This window comes from Equus quagga, chromosome 3 (genome assembly GCF_021613505.1).
Source record: "Equus quagga isolate Etosha38 chromosome 3, UCLA_HA_Equagga_1.0, whole genome shotgun sequence".
NCBI classification, from domain to species: domain Eukaryota; kingdom Metazoa; phylum Chordata; class Mammalia; order Perissodactyla; family Equidae; genus Equus; species Equus quagga.
The window spans coordinates 69,430,397-69,441,488 of NC_060269.1; the positions used below are offsets into that span (position 1 = coordinate 69,430,397).

General features: G+C 60.1%; 1 protein-coding gene across 2 annotated transcripts; it reads right to left on the minus strand.

The window, feature by feature from the left end:
• Positions 1–53: 53 nt before the first annotated feature.
• On the minus strand, positions 54–7,321 carry FGF17 (fibroblast growth factor 17). 2 transcript variants are annotated; one of them, XM_046656951.1, is made up of 5 exons: positions 5,602–7,321; positions 5,375–5,411; positions 2,260–2,404; positions 1,919–2,025; positions 54–809 (listed from the first exon to the last, which is right to left on the minus strand). In XM_046656951.1, the coding sequence occupies exons 1-5, from the start codon at positions 5,634–5,636 to the stop codon at positions 516–518; spliced, it is 618 nt and encodes a 205-aa protein (XP_046512907.1). In that variant the 5' UTR covers positions 5,637–7,321; the 3' UTR covers positions 54–515. The 2 variants fall into 2 exon arrangements, with proteins under 2 accessions (XP_046512907.1, XP_046512906.1); XM_046656950.1 differs by having other exon boundaries at positions 2,260–2,437.
• Between the last annotated feature and the right edge of the window lie 3,771 nt (positions 7,322–11,092).

The window sequence follows — 11,092 nt, forward strand, 5'->3', positions numbered from 1 at the left end:
CAGGGGGACCCTGCACCCCCTTCAGATAGCCCGTTTGCAGGAAAACCGTTTTATTCTGGGGCTGGGAGCTGGGGGTGGGGGTGCAGGCCTGGGGAGCGGAATGTGAAGAATGGCCAGCCCTCTTTTTCCCTCCTGTTTTCCTGAAACAAAACCCAGAGTCCCCTCCCGGGGTCTGGCCCGGAGGAGCGCGGAGGCCTGGGCGGGCAGAGGGGGCCGGACGGGTGTGAGCAGAGCCGCCTCGGGCGGCGCCTGCGAGGCTGGCCCCCGACCTCCGCACTGGTTTCAGGGCGCGAGCCCGGGGTCGCCGCCCGGGGCCACTCAGCGTGGGCTCGGAGACTGCCCCGAGGCGCCGGTCTGGTTTGCGGCAGTCCTGCCCCCCTCCAGCTGGGGGCCCTGGTGTTCAGGGTCCTCCTTGGGCTCTCTGGCTCCCGCCCTCCACCCCAGCCCAGTCTTTGGATTAGGAAGGGGAGGGGACAGGAAGGCTGGTGAGGGGCGCTGCCCCCAGGTGTCCCCGACTACGTCAGGGGCTGTGGCCTCCGAGTGCGCTTGGTCCGGCGCGTGGGGGCCGAGCCCACAAACTCGAACTGCTTCTGCCTCTCGGCATGGTTGGGGAAGGGCAGCTGGCCCTGGTAGAGCCGCTTGATGAAGTGGGCCTCTCGCTGGTTCTGGCGGCTGCGGGAGGCCTGGCGGGGCCGCCCCTGCCGCGTGAAGGCCATGAACCAGCCCTCACGCCGCGCATTCTGGAAGGCCGTGTAGTTGTTCTCCAGCACGATCTCCGTGAACACGCAGTCCTTGCTCTTCCCACTGGGCTGCGGGGAAGGAAGGAGAGGAGGGGAGTTCCCACCCACCCTGTGTGGTTATCTGCCTTTTGGGCCTATTTGGCAGGAACTGAGGAGGAAGTGACAGGGACTGTGAGCCCACAGACTCCTGCCTGTGAGATGGATGCCCTTGCTGGAGAGGCAAAGGTGGGAGAAAGGAACAAGCTTTGCTTGGGGTCAGGTCTGAACTTAGACACAGGGTTGTCATTTGGAAGTTTTACGCTTTGAACAAGGTATTTAGCCATGCTGAGCCTCCGTTTGCCGAGATGTAGCATAAAGATCAAGATAATTATGCAGTTCAGTGCACACGCTGCAGCCCGCCATACAGAGAAGGCTCCTCCGTCTGGGTGAGTGGTGTTGCCTTGTGGAGGGAAAGGAGGCAACAGTCTCTGATGAAAAGACAGGGCAGACGTTTACAGAACAACGATTATGTCAAGAGCCACATAGCCACCCTTTCGCTCTATAGTTGACCTTGACACTGTGCCCAGTTTTACAGAGAAGCCTGAGGCTTGACAAAAACAAGCAAATATTCGGTAAGAACAGCCAGAATCGGAAGCCAGACTTGGCCAGTGGCTAAGGAAATGGAATTCTCTCTACACAACAGCTGTGGAACCCCCCATTGTACTAGTAGTCTGTTACACTGGCAGGCAGTTAGACTGGTAGGTGGTTACACTAGAAGGTAGTTATACTAGTAGGCAGTTAGCACGCATCTTGCTAGTTGGATCCTGTGGACCCCACGGACCTTGGGGGAGCCTCTGTCCTTGCGTGAATGCCCAACTCTCTACCCTGATCAGCCCTTAGCCCTCAACATGGGGGCTGCAACATGACGTTGGTGCTAACATTCTTACTCAGTGAGGCTGCAGAAATACCCCATAAACGAGAGCCAAGGATCCTGGGACCAGCCAGTGTCCTCAGAGGGCTTACAGATCCACAGGGACTCCTTCAAATGGAGAAACCAGAGAGTGGCTGAGTGGTGGGGTGAGTGGAGAAGTCATGGTCCTGGTCCAGCCCAGCAGAGGGGAGCCAGATGCTGTTGGGGCCGCAAGCCCCGCGCCAGTGAGGCGGAGTCTCTCATCTACCCCCTGTCTTCCAGGCCTCACCTTCCCGATGAGCTTGCCCTTCTTGTTCATGCAGATGTACTTCTCGCTCTCAGCCCCCTTGATGCGCACCCGGCTTCCAAATGTGTCTGTCTCTACTATGAGCTTGGCTGTGGGGGAGGGGGAGAAAGACCTCCGTCTATCAGGGCTGCCAGCCCAGGGGTGTGGCAGAGGGGCCCCCAACCAGCCTGACCTCTGAACTTGGGTGAGGGGGTTTTGGGAGGCCCTCGTGGGCTCTCCTTCTAGAGGCTTCCCCCTGCTCAACCACTGTAGCCTCTGCCCTGACACAGGATCTTGGGATGGATCAGGGGTGTGGGTAGCCTCTAGTGAGGGCTGAGTCTCACCAAACTTGTTTCCGTCCTCAGCGGTGGCAGAGATGCGACGCCCGGTGACCTGCACGTGCTTGCCGCTGGTCCGGCTGTAAAGCTGGTACTCACGGATCTGCCGCCTGCTCAGCTGGTCAGTCATGGCACCCTGGTCCCTCACGTACTGGTTAAAATTAGGAGACGGGTGATTCTCCCCCTTTGCGGTTACCAAGGGAAAAATAGTGTCAATTTGCTTTGGGTGACACCACCGCTGGTCCATGCAGGGGAGGGATGCGGAGGCAAGTGTGGTGGGGGCAGGCCATTTATCCTGCAAAGGAGAGGTACACGGTGCAGGGGGCATATGGCCATGACCTTCCTAGGCCAGTGGAGAGCCAGTCATAACCTCTTGACTCCCTGTCCACGCTGAAGCAGAGGACTGGTTGCTGCCCAGGCTTTGGGGACATTTGGTGACACAGTGCAGGACTGGAATCCTGACCCTGGGAGCTGGAAAGGACCTTCAAGGTTATGGCATGCAATCCCCTTGTTGAGTGCAGGAGGTGCACAGGGTGCCACAGCTAATCAGAAACAAGCCCTGCCCTCCCTTCAGGGTCGGAGCTTGTCCGCTCTCCAGAACTCCGGGGCCTTGGCTCATTAGCCAGGAGAACCAATTCCTCCTCGATCCTCCCCCAGCACATGCACACACACCTGCACACAGGCCCTGCACAGGAACTGGGCTGGTAGGGTCAGTGGAGAGCATCTGGGGGCCCTAAGACCCTTCTCTGTATGCTCCTGCAGGGCTCCGTGGGCATTACTTTACAGCATTTACTGCAGAACCCTGAACTCAGGCCCTGTCCCCTGCCTCTCCCCCTGGGGGCTCAGGGCTCTTAGAGGAGCCAGCCCCCATCCAGTGTCTCTCCCTCCTCCAGCGGGGAGGCGCCTCCTTAGCGGAGGGAGGTGGAGACAGCAGTGAGAGGCCCTACCAATGGTGGCCCATTGGCTGCTCCCGCAAGGCCGCCTACCTGTGCCACAATGTAACAGAGGCCCCTGGCCAGTCGGGGGCAATGCCACTGCCACCTGCTTCCCCGGAGGGGAGAGGGGCCGTTTCCATCCGTGCACTGTACAAAGGCAGGACAAGTACCTTCTCCAGGCCAGGCCTCTCCTTACCTGTCTGCCACACTGAAGGAGAGAGAAACAGACCACTTCCTGCCCTCTCTCTCCAGCAAGGTGCAAACCGGGATGACATTTCCCAGTTGCTGGTGACAGCCTCAGCTCTAGCACTAAAACATTTCTCTCTCCACCTGGATCCTGCTGGCCTGGGCCGGGACAGCTTTTCCCTGCCCCAAACCCCTAGTCCAATCGCAACCATCTGGACAGAGCTAGACTCAGAGCAGCATCTGTTAGGGGCCACTCTTTCCTGGAGGGAGGGGTGGGAAGTATCACCTTGGAGGAAGGGGGAGGTGAGGGAGCAGCTCCAGGCTGACAGTGTAACCTGCTCAGCGTTAACCCTTAACGTGTGTCACTGCTCATTTCCAACACAAGCTCTTCCACTGGCCGGGAGTGTTGCCAGGATCCCAGCCAAAGAGAGTAGACTCAGAGCAGCAATGACCACTCCATACCCTACCCTAGAAAAACCTGAGGCTAGTATGTGGGCTGGGGGACCTGCCTCCCTGCCAGGGGGTGGAGTCTGGCTGGCCCAGGATCCTTGGTGGTGGGGTCTGGCCTGTCCCCACCCCAGCCCTGAGCCTCCTGGCCCAAGTTCAGGCCCTCCGCCCTTCTTGGCGGGCAGCCTCTTTCTGGCTGGCTGTTCCAGGTCAGAGCAGAGAGGGCTCCCCCCAAGCCCCCTCCTTGCCTCGTCCCCCTACAAGCCCTGCACAAAAGCAGCCCCACGCCCCCCCATAGCCCACAGCCCCCAAGTTGCTTTCCCCACGGGACCTTGCCTGTTCCTTTCATGTTCCCGCTGCGGGGTGGGGACCTCCCCTTCCACTGCCGCAGACAGCTGCTTGTCAGACGGCCCCTCAAGCATGGCTGTGGTCCGGCCTGCTGGCCCCCCTCCGAGGGGGCTGAGGGGCACTTCAAGGGGAAAGCACAGCTTTGCCACCTTCCCCAGTCCTGGATGGGGCCTCAGCCAGGCCATAAACGCCGGCCAGCCGCACCATTGTGCTAATTCCCCTTCCAGAACAGGTTGGGCCCACCCCCAGCCCCCTCCCAGCCAGGCTGGGGGCTTTTTTCTTGCTCTCCCTGGATGTGTGAAGCAAAAGGCCTGGAACGGGGGCTGCAGCAAAAGGGGGAATGAAAAGGGGGGGTTGTCTCTCTCTCTCCCACCCCCCCACTGCTTCAAAGGCAGCCCCTTTCCCTCTCCCAGAGAAAAGGCATTTACCTTCAAAAAAAGTCCCCACTGGATATGAAGAGAAGCGGGCCTCTGGCCTGGGAAAGCCAAGCGATCTCTCCCCAGAGCGGTTCTGGACCAGTGCATTTTAATAGCTGCACTTTTATGGAGGATCACAAAAAGGGACCGGCCGCACAGGGGGCCGAGGCTCGGGGGAGGCTGCATGGGGGGAGAAGCAAACCCTGAATCTTGTCCCAAACCAACCTCGTTGGGCTTGACCTCATTGCCCTGTGGGTAAGGCGTCACCTTGCCCTGGCTGGGCATTCCCACTGCCCACATGCACCCCAGGCCGGTGACCCCCAGGACACCATGTTGGTGAGAGTATGGTGGTGAGAGGAACACAGTGGTTTTGCAAGGAAAACTGTCCTTTCAGGTACTTGCAAGTACAAGCCTCACCTGAGCCATCGCCTCCCTCCGCCCTCTCCCTGCCGCTCCCAGGTTCCATCCCTCCGCCTGGGCTGCCCCTTGCACTTAGCCTGGGGGAAGCCGGTGTGGGGAGAGAGAGAGAAGCAGAGACCCCAGGGGAAGTAGGGAGGGTTGCCGTCGAAGGGAAGATGGATAAAAATGTCAGTCAATCCCCAAATCTGCCATGGCCCCTTCTCCTACCCCCCTTCCAAGGACTGATCCCCCCAAACCTCAGAGACTTCTAGACCCAGGGAGAGGCCAGAACCTGCCTCTGTCCACCAAAAGGAGACTCCCCCTGCCTACCACCCCCAATTGGGTGGGGTGGGAGAGATGGGGAAAAGCTAGTGCGGGCCGCTCACCTACCTGAGTTTGACAGCAGAGGATCAGAAGCTGCAAGCACCTGTGTGGGGAGAATAGGCAGACCCAGGTATGGGTGCCAGCAGCCAGCCAGGGGCGCACCCAGGCGCTGCCCCCGCCCCCGCCCACACCCTGCCCCACCCCGCCAGCCTTGTAGGAGTCCCGGTAAGATTAGGTCTGCCCTGAGGCTAGAACTGGCAACAAAACCGCAGTCCGGGAGGCAGCGCACTTACAGAGTGAGGTTGGGCAGCAGGCGGGTGGCTCCCATCCCGGAGAGATTTCTTGGGGCGGTTGCCCCCCTGCTCCCAAACTCAGGAGCAGATGTGGGCAGTCCCCAGGGTTAGAGTCCCAGAGAAGCCAAGGTCTCTTCAGCCACAGGTTTTCAGGGGGGAGAGGAGGAGAGAGAGGGGAGGAGGAGGAGGAGAGAGAAAAGAGCGGAGGAGGAGGAGGGGGAAGAGGGCGTAATTGGGAGACTGAGGTGTGAGGTGTCCACCTTCCTGGCCAGTGAGACTGCAAAACAGCCGCTGGTGGGGGCTGCCAGCCTCTTGCTGGGCTACTCAAGCACGGAGGATGGGGCTGCTGCAGCCTTCTCCATACAGAGGCCAGCCCCTGTGGTCTCCCTCGGTATTCCTGACCCCCACAGTCCAGACTGGAGGGCCCCTCCTCCTCTCTCAGGCCAGCTTCTCCTGCCCTCAGGTTTGGCGCCCCACCTCCCCAAGAGTGAGCCGCAGGTATCAGTCCGGCCTGGGGTCACTGGGTCTGGCTGGGGGTGGGGGTGGCAGGGGATTCCCAGAAGCAGCCTTGAAAGGAGGAGCTTCCCTGCAGGGGGCAGGAGGTGGGCTTGGCCAGGAGCCCCTGCTTCCCCTGCTTGTCACCCTCGATCCCCTATCTACTGCCTGACCACCGGGAGGAGGGGTTAAGGCCATCCTGACCGGCAGTGGGTGCGACAGCTTGGGGGCCAGGGGTGGGGAGGAAGGTGCAGCTCAGGGCTGTGGAATGACCCTGATGGGGTCTCGAGAGCTAGCCTGAGATGGAGACACAGAAAAGTGGGATGTGCTGGTGAGGCCACTTTTCTCTGGGTCTCAGCAGTTTCCTCTGGGACAGGGACGTGATGCCTCAGGTTGCTGGAGGGTCACAGGAGATGACTGCGCTTGGCAGACGTCAAAAGTCTAATATGCTCCGGGCCTTACTCGCTGTCGTCCAGGGCAGAAGCCATCCAGAGGCTCTCAGAGCTGAGGAGCTCAGGGCGTCCCCAGTCCCTGCGTCCCCTAGCAGTGGCCTGGGATGGAGTGCCCACCAGCCTCTTCACGTGGCCTCTGGCTCCACACTCTCTGTAAGGCCAGTTATTACCCCATTCTGCAGACCAGGAAACTGAGGCACATTGGTAGGTAATTAGCTCAGAATGACCCAGCCAGTGAATGGCATAACCAGGGTTCCAAAGTCCACACTCTTTTTCTCCCACATGGATTTGTCTGGAGCCTTTCCACTGTGTCCACACCCCCCAGGCCCAGCAACAGTCGAGGTCCTGGGAGCTGGTGACCAGGGACTCTACCCTGTTCCTTCCCTATAGAAGGGGGATGGCGGTGACTGTGGAACGGGGCTAGTGCTTAGGGGGGATCTCGGAGGGAAGCCCCCATCTAGGGAAGCGGAGCTCACACCCCAGCCCTGGGCTCCCTGGAGGTCTCAGTGCCCCCAGGATGGAGGAGTAGGGGGAGATGCTGGCTGTGGATTTAGTTACCTGAAGAGATGAGTAGGAGGGCGAAACTCTCACCTCCAGGCCTCCTTCTCACCCTCCTGAGCTACGTCAATCCACAAAGGTGTCTGCCACCTGCCCACCACCCCCACAGGCACATGACCCCTGCCCCCAGCCCAACACCTGGCTCCTGGCTCCACCCCCAGGCACCCACCAAGGTGGGGGTGGGGGCACTGGAGCCTGCACTGGCCTGTGGAGCGTCGCAGCCCTGTAACTGGGGGAGTCCAGGGCTGGAATCGAACAGAAAGAATGTCAAAGCTGGAAGGGATCTTAGAGATTCCTCATCAGGTCCAGCCTCCCCGTTCACAGGTGAGGCCCAGAGAGGGTGGCACAGCTACTTCGTGGCATGGCTGGGACAAGGTACCAGGTGCCCAGACTCCCGGTCCAGTGCTCGCTGTTCTCTGAACGCGCCCCAGCTTGTCCCACCTCTCCACTTTTGCCTGGCTGGTCCTCCTGATCATCTCCACTTCCCACATTCGCCCACCATTTGGGGCTGATTTAAGCTCTTCCTCTTCTCTGGAAGCTTCCCCGAATCTACCTCTCCGCCGTGACGGGGGCTCGTTCTGGCTCTCTTCTCTGGGAAGCTTTGGCCTCACGCCCACATCCCCACCAGCCCCCAGCTCCCAGGCAGGGTACTAAAGGCTGCCTCCTCCTGCCCTCAATCCCAGGGACAAAGAAGAGCAGAGAGGCATGGAGGAGACAGCTCAGGCTTGGGGTTCCGGGGTGGAGGGGTCAGCTGGGGCACGCAAGGCAATAAGGAGAGGCAGGTGTGGGGAGTGCCACCTAGTGTTGTCTGGGCTCAAGGCCTCTGAACTGGAGCAGGCCTGGTTCCCATCAGTGGGGGAAGGGCCTGCTGTCACTGGCCAGCCCCCAGCCCAGCCTGGGTCTCTATGGTAACAGATGCCAGCAGTCAAGCTTGGCCTTGAGGCCAGCCAGCAAGCTGGTGGCAGAGGGCTCGGGGGCACAGCTGGGTAGCCTGTCTCCTGGTGCAGGTGGCATCTTGTGCTCCTTACCCCTTCCCATTCCGCACCTGCAGGCCTGGCTTTCTGACTCGGTTTGCTCCTTGACGCCCATGGGAAGGCCAGTGAGGGGCTCCAACTGGGGAGACAGCATGGAGCGTGTTCCAGCTTGGATTCTGGATTTCATCTCCATGCCCTGGCCCTCACAGGCCTTGGACCTGTGGCAAGTCCCTTCACTTCTCTGGTCTCAGTTTCCCAATTCATAAGGAAATGGCTACTACGAATGCTGTCAAAACTGCCACCATTTGTGGGGCTGGCCGGGTGGCGCAGCGGTTAAGTTCACATGTTCCGCTTCTCAGCGGCCTGGGGTTCGCTGGTTCAGATCCCGGGTTTGGACATAGCACCGCTTGGCAGCCATGCTGTGGTAGGCGTCCCATGTATAAAGTAGAGGAAGATGGGCATGGATGTTAGCTCAGGGCCAGGCTTCCTCGGCAAAAAGAGGAGGACTGGCAGTAGTTAGCTCAGGGCTAATCTTCCTCAAAAAAAAAAAACAAAAAACCTGCCACCATGAGTGTCAGTTGAGATGAAGGACACTCCCGGGAAAGTATCAAGTGCCACAAGAACAGAGCACGGAGGCATAAACCCTCTTAGGTGGGCCAGACTCAGTTTACCTAATCTTTGACTTTCTCCTTTGACTAGAGGGAGCTGGGAAGGGGCAGAAGGGTAGGGTTCATTAACATTTATGGGGAGGTGGCAGGAGGTGATAAGGGAAGTGTGAAGTAGCCACTCCCCAGTGCCAGGTTCAACCCCTCCAGCTGGGGCGTCTCACACCTGCCCCTCCTAACAGCCCAGCTGGTGCAGACACAGCCCACAGAGCCCACCTGCAGACCTGCCACTTGTCACCACCTGCTTCGATCCCAGCCCATGGTTTCCTGCTAAGCAACAGAAGGGCTAGGGCTGGGGAGGGGGAGGGGAGGGCAGAGGGCAACTCGTCCATGCAGACAGACCCCGTCTTTGCTGTTTGATCCCTACTGCCTGCCAGCACATGGAAGTCAAACTACCATGGGTTTAGCTACTGAGTGCCCTTATGTGCAGCCCGCGGCTGAGCCAAGGACCTGGGGCACTGCCTGGGGCTGGTAAGGGAAGAGGGGCCTGTGGAGTACGTGCTCTGCTACAACCAGGCTGTGGCGCTGCCCCTCCGGGCACTCCGGCCCACGGTGGAGTCAGTTCTAACTCCTGCCTCAGTTTACCAGACTTCCTAGCTCTCTGGTGCTGCTTCTCTCCCTCTCGCCCATAAAGTGGTTAAAAACAAGGGCTCTGGGGAGGAACCTGGCCCCTCCACCAGCTGTGTGCCCTTGGGGGCAAGCTGTTTAACCTCTCTGTGCCTCACTTTGCACATCAGAGTGATGGGGCTAATAACACCCACAAGGCACAGCTGAGAGGATTGAAGGAGTGAGTCCACGGAAGGGATGGAGCAGCCCCAGCTGAGAGCTGTTATCACTGCAATCCTATCAGCCTTCTTTCTGTCCAAACCTCCCAGCTTGGTCTGCCTCAGGCCCTTCGCACTCTCTGCTCCTGCTCCTAGAAATGTCCTTCCAGCTCCTCATGTGCCCACCACCCACTTCTTGTCGACGCCTTCTCCAAGGGCCTTCTCCAATCTCCCAGCTGAACACACTTTCCCACCCTGGCGGTTAGCCAGTTTGCCTCCTCCAGAGCGCTCGACAGTAACCAAATCTTGTCCACCCTGTATCGTGTGGCGTGAAGCCATGGTAAATGCCAGCTGCCTACCTGGAGCCAGACCTGAACTGACGTGCCTCGTCACTCTCCAGGTGACCTGAGGTCAGTAGTTCTCATTTCTAGAGATGGGACAACAGCCACCTCTGTCTCATGGGGTGTAGAAGCAAGCAGCCATGCCAGCCCTGCCCTCCTCTCCCTCTTCTGGCATCGAGAGAGGGTGATGCTGAACAGGGAGACTCAGGCCTGGTTGCTGACCTTCCCATGAAGGTGTTCAAAGACCTCCCAACCTTCTGGGACCCATACCTGGGGGTCCTCAGGAGAGAGGGCAGGGCCAGCTCCCCAGTGGCCCACTTCAGGTCTGGCCAGTGGGAGTGCAGGGAGAAGCCTGGCAGAGGCCCTGCAAGTATAACCCCAAGTGGGGGCCATCTGTGTGTCCCCATGGGTGAACCTGGCTCCACAGGGGCTCTGCAGGCCTGGGAGAGGGCAGGAGGCCAGAGCTGTGGGTCACTCACTCCTTCCCAACCCTCTACTGGCCTCACCCCAACAGCTTCCTGAGCCCTGTTGGTGTGGCTCTGAGTTGCCTTGGGGGAGCCGTAGCACCGGAGGTGAAAGTGTTCACCTGTTGGCCTCCTGTAAGAGACCCTCCAGTCTCCAGACAGCCTGCCTCTCCTCCCCACCTTGGGAGGGTTTCCTTGAAGGGGCGGGCATCTGGGCTCCTGCCTGACACAGATCTTCACGCGAGTGAGGTCCTTGTGAGCAGGAGCCCGCCGGAACAGGATGCCAGCCTGGCAGAGTTCCCATGGATGCAGACCCTCAGGCTGGTCCGCAGGGCCCGGGCCCTTCCTGGGTGGCGGCGGGGCGGGGGCCGCTGTAGTCCTTCAGTTCTGTACCTGGATTACCTGGAAATCCAGGCCCTGCCAGAAAGGAGTGTGGATGCAGGAAGACCCACGCCAGCTCCAGCTCCCTCCCTCAGGCCCGAGGACAGAAGGTGGAAGCTGGGCCAGGGGCTGAGCTACTTGGTTCTCCCCCACCCCACACCTCCCGACACACACCGGGGGTGGGAGGAGTGCGGGCTGGGGGTTGGTGCCATGAGAAGAGAGGGAGATAAAGAGCAGAGCAGGACAGGCTGCCTGGCTGGGACACCACAGCCTGAGTCCGGGGCCGGCTGAGCCACCAGGTGGGCTGTACTGGCACATGGCCGCCCTCTGGCGGGCACACCGGGTTCACTGCAGCCAGCAGGAAGGACAGCTCCTGGGAAGAGACTCGGAAACCTGG